The sequence below is a fragment of the Schistocerca cancellata genome, chromosome 7 (assembly GCF_023864275.1).
Source record: "Schistocerca cancellata isolate TAMUIC-IGC-003103 chromosome 7, iqSchCanc2.1, whole genome shotgun sequence".
NCBI classification, from domain to species: domain Eukaryota; kingdom Metazoa; phylum Arthropoda; class Insecta; order Orthoptera; family Acrididae; genus Schistocerca; species Schistocerca cancellata.
The window spans coordinates 232,805,872-232,822,517 of record NC_064632.1 but is presented as its reverse complement, the minus strand read 5'-3'; the positions used below and the strand labels follow the sequence as shown (position 1 = coordinate 232,822,517).

The 16,646-nt window shown below is 36.1% G+C and overlaps 1 protein-coding gene across 1 annotated transcript in view; it reads left to right on the top strand.

The window, feature by feature from the left end:
* LOC126092711 (high choriolytic enzyme 2-like) overlaps positions 1 to 15,472 on the top strand; it is a 60,470-nt gene extending 44,998 nt beyond the window's left edge. The window contains exons 6-11 of the mRNA XM_049908435.1: positions 6,022 to 6,142; positions 10,067 to 10,183; positions 10,284 to 10,423; positions 11,066 to 11,209; positions 15,229 to 15,363; positions 15,458 to 15,472. Of these exons, the coding sequence (XP_049764392.1) occupies positions 6,022 to 6,142; positions 10,067 to 10,183; positions 10,284 to 10,423; positions 11,066 to 11,209; positions 15,229 to 15,363; positions 15,458 to 15,472 (672 nt within the window). The remainder of the gene's footprint in view (positions 1 to 6,021; positions 6,143 to 10,066; positions 10,184 to 10,283; positions 10,424 to 11,065; positions 11,210 to 15,228; positions 15,364 to 15,457) is intronic.
* The last annotated feature ends 1,174 nt before the right edge of the window (positions 15,473 to 16,646 follow it).

Here is a 16,646-nt window from a genome sequence, read left to right as displayed (position 1 = left end):
GATTTGTAAAATTATTATAACCTCAATTCTGTCATCGAATACCTTTCCTTTTGTCACTAACGCAAGTTATCCTATCAGACGAAAGACGAGTATGCCATGTTTGTGAATCGTATATACTTGATCTGTTTGTGTTTTCTGAAACGACGATACAAAACTAGCCCTGCATTCGCCTAGATAATTTTGGGAAACACCTGCGTACCAATCCCGCATTGGTAGTTGATCCTAAGCAGTGATTCAGTGATCTAGTCTCAAAAGCCAGCATTCTGTGTCTTAAGCTATACGATGACGGATAAGAAACAGGACGTGGAACAGATGTATACGCCATCGCTCAACAGTTACAGTTTAAAGGATAAAATCACGGGATGTCGCCTAAAACTACCGTCCCATGTATAACAGAATGGTTGTGCGCCTTTACCGAGACCAATTTACAGTCTGGGCCAAACGGCATTTCGAAGAGTAGGCTGGCTGAAGACCAGTTGAGAAAGCCAACAATAAATTAAATCTGAACTCACCGACAGGTCGAAAGGCTTAGTGCTTCTGGTATATGTTTATAAATTCTTTTAAAATATTGATTACAGCAATTCACAAATTCAGGATACACTAAAACTTACGCAGACGTGTTAGTAATACATGCATTTCCTGTACATGAAAGTTGTTTCGGAAATAAATGGGTAAGATGAGGCCAGTAAAAGACGAGTGGTCATTTTAATGCTTATAAGGATAGTGTCGCAATACTGTAGAGTGCAATCGCAGATTAGCGGGAACTAGAAGCAAACATGAAAACGCTGTGCTCGCGACATTAGTGAGTAATCCATCGTGGCGGGTGCACTTGCATTGAACAACGCGTATCATGACGCAGCACAGGGCGCTAATGGGCAAACGGCGGGGCAACTGCTGGAATCTTTTTTCAAGACTCTTTTAAAAGATATTATGATCGCCTTGGACTAAAGAAACTATTTATTCATAAGATTTGCGGTTGCGATTTCGGACGTGTCATTATCAGTGGAGTACAGCGAAAATTTTGCTCCAGCTCATGTGAAACTTTCAAAAATGTCTGACACGTATATATGTGATCATTTGAAGTTTAATGTTTTCATATCTGCTGAAGAACAATTTTACGCGACTGTAAACCACAGCCGCATCGCGACTCTACGTCTAAAACGCGAAGGGGAGCCCACCTCTTTGCAGTGGCGGTAGATGGGTAGCCATCACCAGGCGTCAATGCTGTGTTATAATCGTTCTGAACCCAGAAATTCCGAACAGAAGGTGTGGATATATTTGCATAAATGTGAACGTCGTTTTTAGGCTGAAAAGTATACAAGGTGTCCTTATCTAAGCACACACAGTTTCCAAGTTAAATGGATAATTCAGATATAGTTAGTAGACGAGACCTTAACAAGTTATTGTACGATTGATACTATGCAAAAGGTCAAGTATTTAGAATAAGTTAAGAGGTATATCTATTTTATCCATTAGGTTTTTTTTCTTTAACCCTTAACTGCCCAAATTTTTCAAAATTGGACATTTAAATTTATTTTCAATTTTTTGACTTGTTGTGCATCTAAGTAGTGCATATAAGCTATTATTTGACTCTTCTCTGTCTTAGTTTGTCTGTAGCATAACGTGTCCATATGGACACGCTGGGCACTCAGATGCATATTTGAAATATTTTCTGTGATATTGAAATACATTTGAAGACATGTTTTATTAATCAGATTTTTAATACAAGTAAGGCAAAATTTGGACAAAATGATTCTTAAAAACCAATTTATAACACCATACACAGAATAATTTGTTTTACTGACTTTCATGGTACACTTCAAAGCATTCTAGACACAGTCCTACATCACATTTCCCACATTTTGAGTGAACAGCTGATGATTTCTGTTTGCAATACAAACCTACACATCTTCTCTTCTTCTCAGTTTTCTTGATATAGTGCAAATACCGTCATATCTGATATCACTTGGAACACGCGATTTGTATCCACACATAGGACTGATAGACGGCCTGCCTGCTCCTTTTATGGGATTCATATATCTTTTTAGGTAAACTTGTACAATTTCTCTTCTGAATTCAGGTTGAGTAGTCCTAGCTCCTGTTCCCTTCTTCAGCTGCCACGCATTATGTACAGATACTTCAATCAGCCAAGAAAGTAAAGCCCAGTACCACTTCTTGTTTCAAATGTTTATTCTGCACGTGGCAATGTTTTCATCCATCCTATCCATTCCTCCCTTGTGTTTATTATAGGCTGTGATAATTTGAGGACATTGTACTTGAACTGTCTTCTTCTCCTTTGCGGAATATCTTTTTACAAATGATACAGGTTCAACTTCTTTGTAGGTAGAAGCTACAGTAACCACTTAATTGTTCACCCATTTTGTGACTATAACACCATCATCCTTGCAAAGTGTGGATTCAAAACACCCCCTTTTCTTTTTAACTAGCACTTTCTTTGAGGAAATTGGGCACGATTTGGGAACTCTGTTTTCTTTGATAGTGCCTGTTGCTTCATAGCCCTTTTCTCTCCGGTATGACAGAACAGAAAAACCTGTAAATAGGCTGTCAAAGAAAAAGTGGAATGGCAGTAGCTATACATCCAGTGTCAAATCAGCTATCATCTGAACGAGTGGGTCAGTAGCCTTACCAAACTGTGCTTCATATACTGTATTTGGATTGGGTGATTTTCCTGGATAAAAGGAAAAATTTACCAGATATCCAGAAGTAGTGCATAAACACCATACTTAATATCTAAATCGTATCGGTTTCCCCCTGATAAATTGCTTGGAAGAGTGTCTCCCAAAATATTTTATCATTGATTCATTGTAAGACAGTTGTTGCTGAGGAACAAACAGTTTATTACATTTGTCTCTTACTATTTCAATAAAGGGACTAATTTTCCACATCTTGTCCTTTTCATCAAATTTGTTATTGTCGTTAAAGTGCAGAAATCTAAGAATTTGTACAAAATGATTTCTCCTCATGGCATTGCATACAAAATCGTTTTGTGTGTCTAAATTGGAATCTCAGTATAACCTCTTATTAGGGAGAGAGTTATAACTACTTAGAATGAGGATCACCAGAAAACATTCCATTTCTTTGCAAGTTATATTAGGGTTTGGAAAGTTCTTGAAAAGTGCGTAGTTTTTTTGACTCGTCAACTAGGAAGTGTATCAGATCGTCATCAAAGAATAATTTGAAAATTTCCACTGCAGACTTATCAACATATGTGTCAAAGCATGGTTCAGGAAAAGACTTCAGATTTGAAATTAGTGCACCATGAACCCAGGTTTTTTTGCATATTTCTGTTCCTGTAATCTATATTTCTGAAATCTGTTACTGTGTGTGTTTCTGTTAATCTTATTTCAGCTTCAGCCCAGAATTGTCTAGGATTAAGATTATGTGCTATTCCTCCTTCATCCTCATCACCCGAATCCTCATCCTTGAGGACTGCTGGATCAGGGGGTGTGATGTAAATTCCATCAGCCTGAGGAGCGTTTGAATCCTCAAACAGGATGTCTAAAACATCCTGCACAGTCAAACCATACTCTAAAGATTCTGCCAGACTTTTGTTATGATATGAAAAGAGAAAAAGAAACGAAATCATTTTTGACCCTGCAACTGCCCAGCGTGTCCATATGGACACGGCTGAAATAATCACTTCATAAACAGAAAGTGAATCGATGGATAACAACTTTTCTCAAATGAAAATCTCTATAAACATATTTAGATATACTGCAAACAGTTTCACATGCCAGAATGAAGAAGTTCTTTACGAAACATTATTTACTTTACATCAACATGCTCCATTGCGGATGTCAAAGCACTCCCTGAAATACAGGCTGCCACAATCACAGTATAAATGGTAACAATGAAGTGTTAACACAATGTACGTAAAATTCAAACCCACCCTGAAAACAATATGTGACCGCCAATGCTAAAAATAATAGTAAGCTAACAATGAAGTAAAAACAAAACTAGTCAACAATTGTGTCCATATGGACACGCTGGGAAGTTATGGGTTAATGAAACAATGTGCTTTGTTTAATACTAGGTGGCAGCTCTTGAAAAATGATTTCCCATAAAACATTCTTCAAGGTAAGCCAATAAATTGTTATAGGAGATATGGCCAAGGCTGCAACAAAGCTTCTGCTCCGTTATGGTAGTGGAGTCAAACACAGCACAGTACCAGCAGCCTTGGCCATAACAATAATGTCAAGTGTTTGAACTGATGGTGTTCTGAGTGCTGCAGTGTGGGCTGTATATACATCACAGGGTGCTGAAACATTGTATGTTCTTTGGATGGACAGGGCACATTTTACTCCGCTGTGAATGCACAAAAATGTTACAAATGGGGTCCTATTTCACCACATGTCGTGCAGGAACATCCACTGTACTCAGCTTATCTGACTGTGTGGTATGGTTTCACAAGCCCCTTCATTCTCAGTCCACTTCTCTTCAAGGAAATGACACCTCATGGGTCTGTTAGGTGTACAGAGACATCTGCATACTATTAGAACCTCCTTGTGCAACACGTGATTCCAGCTTTGCAAGAATGCAACCGTGTCCACACTATTATTTTCATGCAAGAAGGGGCGACTCCACATGTTGCTTGCCAAGTGAAATATTTGCTTTGAGAAAACTTTGGTAATAACAGCAACATCTACATGCAGTTTCATGTGTAGCCTTCCAGGTCTCCCAACCTAAACACAAGTGACTTCCGGTTGCAGAGATACCACAAAGATCATGACTGACAGGGATGTATCTAGACTCTTCCTGATCAGAAGAATAGCATACGATAGCATATTGGTCTGATTACACTGGATATGCTTTGAGTGTTTGTTAACCATGTCATGCTACGGATGCAGCATATTGCTGAGTACAAGACCATATTGAACACATTTTGTAATGTGTGACCACATCCTAAGAAAGATATACCAGAACCACAATTATCATGTTTTTGATAATTTCTCCCCTTTTCCTGCACCCGCATCACATCCTGACTGCTCAAAGTGCCATATTTTCGCCTGGAAAAAGAAAGTGGAAACATTATTTTTCAGAATAATCAGGTGCACTTATTATCTCCCAGTGCAGCACTCAGAACACTGTCAGTTTAATTACAACCACCTGATAATTACAACAATAATCCATTTGACACCTACCGCTGGATAAAGATTACCTTAAGACTCACCCATTCGTTATGATCTTCAACCATACACATCCATCTTGTTCCTGAATGGTTTTCTTGTTTAAAGTCCATGTCTCCTGTAAAAAGTCAAAACAGGTAACAGGCACAGATTGTAAACTTCCTTTTGAGAGTCATAGAAAGTTCATTTTAAAAACACTGTTTAGTTTAGCAGAAGCACTCCAGGTTATTTTAACTCTTCTTTTTTTCTAGTCATCCAATCATCTTAAATTGTTCTAAATACAAAACCTCATAAACTGATTATATGACTTAATTGTTGATTTGTATCATTTTCTTTTCAGTGTGTGTACTGCATATTTTGCCCAGCACTATTTTCAAAATTGCTCACTAAGGTATTTCCATTTTGCACTATCAGTATCATGTGGTTTAATCAATTGCCTTTAACACATATTCCTTCTTCAAGTTGCCAATATAAGAATCTGAAAACTTCCTCTAGTGCAGATGAGAATAGTTTTGGTGATATGGCCATCACATTTAGAAAATAATTTAAGTGTTTCATATAAAACGTTTTCTAGTGATATATTACCACACGCTGTACTCCAAGAGTTACCAGACACTGTGAAACAGAGAACATCATCACATTTAAGAGTGTCACAACTGCTTAAATAAATCAGTAGATAAAACAATTATAAGTTTTACCATGTAGCAAAATACTCAATGCTTTGTGTACTATTGTCAAGTGAAAACCTTGTTGCAATATATTAATCCATTTACGAAACACTAGGAGTACTCATGCCAAATAGAAATACTGCAACATAAGGAAATTTATATACTGAATCACCCTCATAAATTTTCTTCTTTGCCCCTCTTCATAGGACAATGTTTCACCAACAATTGCACCAAAAGTGGGTGGAACTGTCATCGGACCAATATGGAAAAAGAGTCGCCTCAGTGACAGTGACTTACGAAGGATCCACAAGCTGTACCGCTGCAATGGTGAGTCAAGGCTGCAGATAATATGACAGAGAGCAAAATAGTACTACGTGAAATGTGATTGACATCCTTCCAGTAAGGATGAAAACCTTTCATTTTTAAGAAGTTATCTGATGTTTTATCTTGCATTTGTATGTTGTGTACTTTGAACAACCCTCATTAGCAGGCAGCTATAACACTTTTCCTCTCCTCTTGCTGTCTTTTGCAAATCATAGCTGGAGTATAGCAGATAGTAAACAAATAAAAGCCATGGGTACACAATACCTACAAAGAGCAGGTAAATTACTAACCAGAAACCATTTCATTATTCAGTTGAGAAATAACCTTACCAATTCATTCGTGTGACACAAAAAGGAGTGATATGTCCCAAACCTTTAGGGCCAAGCCTATTCAGATAAGGTTACATTAGATCAATACTTGCTCCATAGATCATGAAACAACACTTCCTAATGATGTGGAATGTGTCAGTTTAACAAAAGGTTCCTTGACATGACATAATTCAGCATTTTTAATAATTCTAAAATTGCTATGTCTAATAATTCATCTACTGAGCAAAAGGAGTTGTCATTCAGAATTTATTTCAGTTTGTTTTTAAATGCTGGTTGGCTATCTGCCAGACTTTTCATGCTATTTGGTAAGTGACCAAAGACTTTTGTGGTAGCACAATTCACCTCTTTGCCTCTTTCTGTGACAGAGTTAGATTTAACCCATAGTAGTGAAGGCTAGTGTTTCTTCTAGTGTTGTAGCTATGCACATTGCTATTGCTTTTGAATTGGGATGGGATATTAGTAACAGACTTCATAAATATATATAGTGGTCTCCAGTTATTATTCTGGTTGCACTCTTTTGCACAACGAATTTTTTTCCTTGATGGTGAATTACCCCAAAATATGATGCCAAACAAAGGCAGTGAATGAAAATAGGCACAATAAGCTAATTTACTGATATGTTTATTGTCAGGATTTTCAATTACCATAATAGCATAGGTAGCTGAACTCAGATGTTTCAGTATATCACCAATGTGTTTCTTCCAATTCAATCTCTCATCAATGCAACACCCAAAAATTTTGAATATTCAGCCTTAGCTGCAGACTTCTGTTCAAAGTCTATATTTATGAATGACATTACGCCATTTACTGTACAGAACTGTATATACTATGTTTTATCAAACTTTAATGACAGTCCATTTGCAGAGAACCACTTACTAATTTTCTGAAAGACATTATTTACAATTTCCTCAGTAATTCTTGTTTTTTTACTATATTTATATCATCATCAAAATGGACTAGCTTTGCTTCTTCATGAATATAGAGTGGCAAGTCATTAAGACTAAGACTGAACCCTGTGGGACCATATTCTTGATACCTTACTAGTTTGAGGAATCTGCTGATTTTTATGCACTATGTGAACTGTTTATTTCAACCTTCTGCACTTTTCCATTTAAAATATGAATTAAACCATTTTTGCACTGTCCTACTCATATCACAATACTTAAGCTTACCTAGAAGAACTATGTGATTTACACAGTCAAAAGCCTTTGAGAGGTCACAAAAATCCCAGTGAGTGATGTTCAGTTATTCAAAGCATTAATATTTTATCAGATTGACATTTTGGTAGTACTTTATATATACAAATATGTTTTCAATAAATTACTCATTCAAGAGTTTTCTTTGGATGAAGCTGACATAAATGAGACTGGCTGTAGTGGCATTAGGTGTCACTGTTTGCACATGTTGTTTATGACTGTGATGTATTGCTGTTCCATCAGCTTTCTTCACATTGTATTCTTTGAACTATGCAATTCACAGACAATTTGATGTATGCTTATTGATGAACCTCCCTTCAATTGATCCAATAACATCTACTAAAATGTTAGTGTGTGAAGGTTTCTTTGTTGAGAACTTTGTCCAGCTCTCTCTTCCTGGCTTGACTGAACCAGTTTCTCATTATTTTCTATCCACAGAGATATTTTTTTTTTCCTTCCAATTTAGATAACACCTGTCGCAAAACTTTTCTCTGTATATTAATGTGGCTACCCAAGTATTAAGTTTGGCTGCTCTATGAATTAAATGCATGTCTGCAAGTTCCCGTAACAAGTAAAGCTCCCTCTTCAACAACCAGTTAGCACTGTAAACAATGGTTAACTCTAATATGGATGCATCACAGAGATCATGTACTGCTTTACTAGTTATCAGCATCACTGTCAATGTGGGACACAACTATTTATCATGACACATAAGCAATTTACAAACTTGTGTCTTTCACGTATTGTTCATTCAAGAGCTCTTACCATTTCAGTATTCATTTTCAAAGATTGATTCCTGATTTCAAAATAATCAGCTTACAATCCTCTACTGTCTCTGCAATTTTGGCCTTAATGATATATGATTCCCTGTCTGAAGAAGAGCTACAAATCATCCTATACAGAAAGAAAATGCAAAGAGTTACTATTCAAAGATATCTATTTGACAATTGCCCTTAATGACATCTTTGAACAAGTAAAACCAACTAGATGATGCCCGAATTCATTATAGGAAACCTTCAAAAAAGCTGAGGAAAAAATCTAGCCAAAAAAAATCAAAATTATTTCTGATAGACCATCTTAAAAACATGTACACTGAAGTGCCAAAGAAACTGGTATAGGCATGCGTATTCAAATACAGAGATATGTAAACAGACAGAGTACTCAGAATACTTCTCTGTGGTCAGCAATGCCTATATAAGACAACAAGTGCCTGGTGCAGTTGTTAGGTCAGTTACTGCTGCTACAAAGGCAGCTCATCAAAATTTAAGTGAGACTGAACGCGGTGTTACAGTCACCACATGAGCATTGGGACACAGCATCTCCAAGGTAGTGATGCAGTGGGGAATTTCCCATGTGATCATTTCATGAGTGTACCGTGAATATCAGAAATCCAGTAAAACATTAAATCTCTGACATTGCTGTGGCTGGAAAAAAACCTGCAATAACAGTACCAATGGTGATTGAAGAGAATCATTCAATGTTGACAGAAGTGCAACCCTTCTGCAGAGATCTGAAGATTTCAATACTAGGCCATCAACAAGTGTCAGCATGTGAACCATTCACTGAAACATCACTGATAAGGGCTTTTGGAGCTGAAGGCACTCGTGTACCCTTGATGACTGCAAGACACAAAGCTTTACACCTTACCTGAGTGCATGAGCACTGACATTGGACTGTTGATAACTGGAAACATGTTGTCTGGTTGAACGAGTCTCATTTCAAATTGTATCGAGCACATTGACATGTTCAGGTATGGAGACAACCTCATGAATCCATGGACCCTGCATGACAGCAGGGGACTGTTCAGACTGGTAGATGCTCTGTAATAGTGTGTGGTGTGTACGGTAGGAGTGATATGGGACTCCTGATATGTCTAGACACGACTCGGACAGGTGACATGTACGTAAGCATCCTGTCTAATCACCTGCATCCGATCATGTCCATTGTGCATTCCAATGGACTTCGGCAATTCCAGCTGGACAATGCAACACCCCAGACATCCAGAATTGCTAAAGAGTGGCTCCAGGAACACTCCTCTGAGTTTAAACACTTCCACTGGCCACCAAACTCACCAGACGTGAACATTGTTGAGCATATCTGGGATGCCTCGTCACATGCTGTTCAGAAGAGTTCTCCAGCCCCTCATACTCTTACGGATTTATGGACAGCACTGTGGGATGCATGGTATCAATTCCCTCCAGCACTACTTCAGACATTAGTCGAGTCCATGCCACATTGTGTTGCGACACTTCTGCATGCTTGTGGGGGCCTACACAATATTAGGCAGGTGTACCAGCTTCTTTGGTTCTTCACTGTATATTTTATAATGTTAATTATCTCCATGTTAAACATTTCACCTGCACAGAATCAACACACTATAAAATAAATCTCAATTATTTCAGGACACCATGTGAAATCCGGCTTCCCTTACGACATTCAGTGTAACTTCAACCAAGATGCATGTGGTTTTAACAATGCAGGCTCAGCTGCTTGGGAGCAGCAAAGTGTCAATGCAACAGGTGAGCAGTTATTATCTGCATCTTTCAGGACTTCTCTGTTTCATTATCATTTCTGTGATAACAGAAAATGAGGAAGACAAAACTGATTTTTTTGTTACAGATGGATACGTGTACTCTTCAAGCACCTCACCTGGTCACCTGATGTCGATCAACTTCCATCCATTGTCAGAATCAGACCCCCGTGGTCCCATTGGTTGCGTACGCTTCTGGTACAATGTTCCTCGGAATGGATACCTCAAGGTCCTTAAAATGCTACAACTTGACCAGAAAATTATAAAATATAAATAAAACCACACAAAATGATTCACTAAATAACAAAGATTGAATTTATGAAGTGTTCTGAAGGCTTTGTTGCACCGTGAAGGGGCAGTTCTGGTATTTATGTCAGGTTAATTGCTCCTGGGAAAAAGTGATGTCAAAATATCTGCATTCCAATGCCTCTTTGTTGTAAGCTTATTTGAGAATACTGTATCTGAGCTTAACAAATTTAATGGAAACATTTGTAAACAATGAGAAAGATGATTTCCTTAGCTGACCCTACAAAAAGAACCATAATTTAGCACCTGTACAAGCATTCATATTTGTGTACTACTGTGACAAGTACAGAACTCAAATAAGTTATTTCAGTGTTCAGCAAAATATTGGGCTTACAACTGGTCACCTGCCAGTCATCCTCTGGTGAGCCATCAAAGTCTTCAGTGGTACACTGAGGATGACTGGCAGATGCCTGTTGAAATATTGTGGAGTGTAGTTAATGATGCCTGGTTGCAACCCCAAAATTTCTCTGACCATTCGATTTATCAGAAAAATTTTAAAATTCACAAGGAAGTTATTTCAGTTTCTGTTACTTTGTACTGAAAAAGATTTTATTTCAATTCACAGCTCTATCAAATATATATGCGACGTGTCACACAGTTAACAAGTGGAATGGTGAAGCAGGTTCTTCTGTGGGAAAGTGATACTCGTACAACCACCGCTGAATGGGTACATGTCGAGGTTCCCCTTTATGTCACAAGGAGCTTTAGAGTGAGTATATCAATTCATCTCAAGCATGCCAGTAGAATAAACTGCAGTTTCAATAACTCTTCAAAGTTGAATTCTTTGACATCTGCAATCTGCATGTCTGTGGTATTATAAAACACTGGAGAGACAATATAAGCAATAATCACTGATGAACAGTTCATTTCTACATCATTTTTGTAACTTGATGACCTGCCAAGTACATATCAGTATTTCAGTTAAATTATTGGACTGCGGTCAACCACTTCTTCTGTCACGATATGTCAGGTTGATTGAAAGTCGATAATGCTCTCATCATGACCTCCTGTTACATTCAATGTTTTTCTAACTTGTTTGAGCCTTTCAAGAAATACATTATATCAAGCTCTGCAAAATGATACTTTTTTCAGCTGTAAACTCTTCATACACAGTACTGTTATCAATCTGTTCCTTCATCTTTACAGCTAGAAAGTAGTGGACATACTCCAAATCAGGAAGGCAGGATTGATGACTTACTACTTTTAGAGCTTGTAAATAAATGGTTCAGGCCATTGCAATGGAAAATTGTGATGGATGATGTTCTGGCAAAAGATAAAAGTTATCTTCACTAAGCAGGTTCGCTTTTTCATCAATTTCTCACTAAATTTATGAGGTAAAAAGACAAAAAAGGGTCCAGTGATCATTTTTCTCTCTTCCTCATAGTCAATAACCTCATGTTATGTGAAATTCAGAATTCTATGACTAGACAATTAGTAGCTGATAGAATTGTTTTTTGCATTTCCTGGAGCACAATCACAATGGGAAGATATTAGTTTTGTTGCTGCATGATCCCAGATTGAAGACAATGTGCACACATTTAGAATGAATCTTTCGTTCTGCAGCAGAGTGTTAATTTATCACTAGGCATGAACAGTATTCCATGGCATTCAGGCCAAGTCACATGGTACCTCTTTCTTGCTACTTTGGAGACTCCATATTGGATTTTATTATATTTTTTTATAACTTTCCTGTTATGACAATGTCATTTCAAGGCAATGGCACATTAAAAATTTATTACAAATGCCACTCTTGGCATGATTTGTTACAATTAAATGTCAGTTAATGACACATCAGCAGTAAAAAGCTTTTAGGAGATCCTAAGATAAATGACACTAATGCAAAGAGTTATTATGTGAACGGCATGATGTTTTGGTGTGTTATGGCATTGGGGGAAGTAGGTTTGTTTCTGCTACATGCTAATATTTTTGTTCCATTTTTCATTTGTAACATATCTGGTTCTTTCTTATTCATATAATAGAAGTACGTTAAGCAATATTCAGTGTTATTCACATATAAGGCTCTCTCAGAAACAAGTTTCTTCTATTATATGACAAAAATGAAACTCCTGCAAGTGAAACAACCAGCAGTGGTATTTGCATTCTAATTTGCTATGAATACATTGCTTTTTATTCTGAATGTGTCACAATTTCCGAGGGTGTGGGTAGGCAGGAACATAAGAGGACAGCTTAAAAAGCTGTGAGTGAAACAAACAGCAATCATATCCTACTCATGCTTGTCGGAAATACTCCACTGTTTATTCCAAATATGTCATGATTTCTAAGAGAGTGGCTAGGCAGGAACTTAAGAGCACAGTTTAAATTAATGCAAGTGAAAGAAGCCACAATAACATTTATATTCTTGCCTGTAGCAAATATTTAGCTGTGATTAAATTGTTAACAGCACTTCAAATTCAGCAGTCAAGATAAAGATCATACCACACAGTGAATTACAAAGAACTTTGTGCAAAACAGCAAAAGGACATTGAGGTTATGGTGTTCAGCTGTGATTTGTACCATAATTTCCATACTTCATGTTTTACATTTTGCTAAATCTTCATTTAAAGACAAAATATACCCTTTATTGAAGTACACAACACTCTTTGCCAAGGCAACTATTCAACACACTGACAGCTACAAATTACAAAAAAAAAAAAAAAAATTAGTTAATCTTTACAATACACAAATTTTCAGAAGCAGAAGCCAGCAACATGAGCACTGACGCATTGAAAATATGGACCAAGTTTCATTACCTTCCCCTTTCTCACAAAAATAACTGCTGTGACAATATACACTACACCATGAATCATTTGCTGACAAATTGTTTTTGCAATGTTTCACATGTAAATATTCAGCTTTCATAATGTCTGCCATAGCACTCACAAAATACCGAAGACAAACGTTTCTACAACAGACTGCAAACAGACTCATCAAAAATGAATAAATCTTATTGTCTTTTGCTACCATGAAATGCTACTGGTTATTCTTGTTTCAGGCAGTGATGTCCCTAATGATAAGTGAAGTATCTCCCCTTCATTCGTTTATTACTGATATTGGTTTATCTTCTTTAATGAAATGATTTATATTAACAATTATTTTCTCTGATGTTAATTTTCAATGTGACAGAATTAATTTTCAGGTTATTATACCCTATTTCACTAATAGCATAAAGTTTTGGCACTCAATGGGAAGATCTTCACTGATCTTTTTTTGATTTAATCAAAATAATGGAACACTGGTCTTCACCAAATGAAAATCACTTTCAAGCAACAAAATAAATTTTTCTACTACTCTATTCACTACTTTTAACTAGAATGCATGGTACTATATAAATACTGCATGCATATACTATCTGAGTCACTGTTAACATGGACAAAATTTATTTACATAAGTAGTTACAATTTTGTTAGTGACCCGATACATGGTCATCATCACCAAATAGGGCAGGTTCAACTTGAACTAAAACACAATTAATAATGGAGCCACAATAATGCTCGATCATTTGGCCATCAGAGAGTACATGCTATAATTCTGAAAAAACTCTCTTGTAGATCACTATGTAAAAGAAAAACTTTTTCATCACATGGTGGAATTAATTATTTATACAAATAATAACAATTATATAGTTAATTAAACAAAGCACTATCAGTGTAGCACATTTATTTCATAAGAATTATAGACTGAGTGGGACTGAGCAGCAAAGACTTACATGAACTCTAATAAACTCAGAACAACAGAAGGAAGTGGGGAGAATGCAGCACATTTGGCTCTTACGTAACAAAAGCACAGATACAAAAGTTTCATACAGTATGATTGTAACTATATATTGTCATTGATAAAAGTATAAGAAATCTCTCTCTCCTACTCTCCAAACTTCTCTGAAGTTTTCTCCCATAACTTCCTCAACTATCATTTCTGGATAAAACAATATCACAAAGAAATGGCTTAGACATGACCTAGAGGTTTTCTTCCAGTTTCAATCATTTGCTCTCCAATGGAAAGTTCACTGTTTGAAACGTCATGACAATTCTTCATGATATTCTTTCTCCCAAGACTGCTAGGCCAGCAAGGTGAGCAGGAAACTTTCCGCATTTAGAAACCAGGAAGTAGTAAAGCCAATTTAAATCTTTAAGGGCTGATAATGTGTCATTAATTTATTCATCCATTCATTCACACAACCTGCTCTGCAAACACCATCATGAAACGAATATTTTAATATGTTGATAGGAAACCTTTAACAGTAGTTTGAAAGGGCCATGGCCTTTTCCTTTTACATTGTTCAGCTGATTTTCTTTTCATAAACAGCTATCCTATATGTATATACTTACACATATGTGCAGAACACATTAGTGGGAAAATTGTTGTTGAAACTATAACAGCAAAAGCAAATCTGCTTTCAAAGTAGCTGCTATCCCATGCCATTTAGATTATGTACATTTGTGAGTACTTTGAGTGTAAATAAGGAAATCAGTTGTCCGTCACTGATACTATATGAGGTGATTGTCTTGCAGTCTACATGACCCATAGTTTAGCATATTGTTACTTTAAAAAAGTGGAACTAACATGGCAGACATTATCTGATCAGATGTTTTGATTAAAATATTGTTCTTTGTGGTGTCACTACACAAGACATTACTGTGTAAAGTAGTACATATTTGAGAGCCAGAGTTTTGATGTCATTTTAAAGCAAAATTTCCTGTTTCAGTATTCTTTTTTCTCTTTTTTTTACAGCTGATCTTCACATCATTGAGCAATGGACAAAATCCTGTTGCCATGGATCAGTTTGAACTGCACTACAGCCGATGCAGTACTTTTCAGTCAATTAATAGAAAATATTCAGAAAAAAATAGTAGCTTTAAGAATACAGTTATATCTCACAGCCCACCAACAAAAACACCAACACATAATCTGAAACCAAAAATTTCTATCATTTTTACACAAAAACCCTTAATCTTTTCAGGTAAAAGCTCAATAATTCCCACTGTAAAAGCCCCATCAATAATCAAAACACTTCAATCATTAAACATCAAAACATCATGAAGAATAAAAAGTATTTACAGGGCAAACCTTTTATAGACATGTTACAGAACATGTTGAAGAACATCTAAACGAACAGAAATTTTTGGTCAGAAATACATAGGGTGTGATAGGTTTCCAAACAAAACTGTGTATCACTAACACAGTCCTCTGAAGCATGCTCCAGAAATTTGATGTGGTAGTTGCTTGGGCAAGTGAAGTAACTGCATTACTTGGTTATGAGATACAATGCTTCAAACATTAAAAATGAAAGTAAAATTGCCACAACTATCCAACTGTAACACATGTGGATACAGCAGAAGATACCTGCCACTATAATCCTGTAGGCAGAGAGTTTCCCACATTTTAAGTTTATCAGTGATTGTCATTGTTGCATTGTATAATACAGACTAAATTAGTTATGAAATTCACAATGATATTAAATTCATGAAACATAACTATATAAACTTCATTCTGCAGAAATAGATTACAAATTGTGACTATTCAAAAAAATCTCATAGTCTGCTGAAGACACATTGCAGGAAAGTACCTGATTTCATTGTTGTATACCAGAATTTGGTTGTTATTTTAATGTATGTAAAAACACGAAAAAAATAGATAGACTTATTTGGCACTATAAGTGCTGTAATTGTTCTTGTTGCAATTAACTGTTTTATGTATTTTTTATTAAACCAAAGATTTGTAAAAAAAAACATTTAATTATTTATTGTAAAAAGGTTGTACAGATTATAGATAGTTTTGCTACAGACAAAGATAATGTTATTTTGGTTTATTTATAGAAACATTGATATTTATTTGTATTTGTGAAAACAGATTTTTATACAATTCTTTTTGAAGATAACTTTAACGTGAAAATAAAAAATAATCAAATGCATGCAACTTTTCAATCCAGCAGCCTCTCCTTCCATTCTAGTGCTTTTAAAAGAATGAGAACATGTTTTCTGGGTAACAGACATCTTCTCCTTGTGTAAAAGGAAACAAAAAACATCACTGACTTCTTTTACATGTTATATTCTATGTGGTACATAAAAATATTGCTAACTTCATGAGAATATTTGCCAATAGAATGAAGTGTTGTAGCCATAATGTGACTTAATGTCTGTATGAGTCAG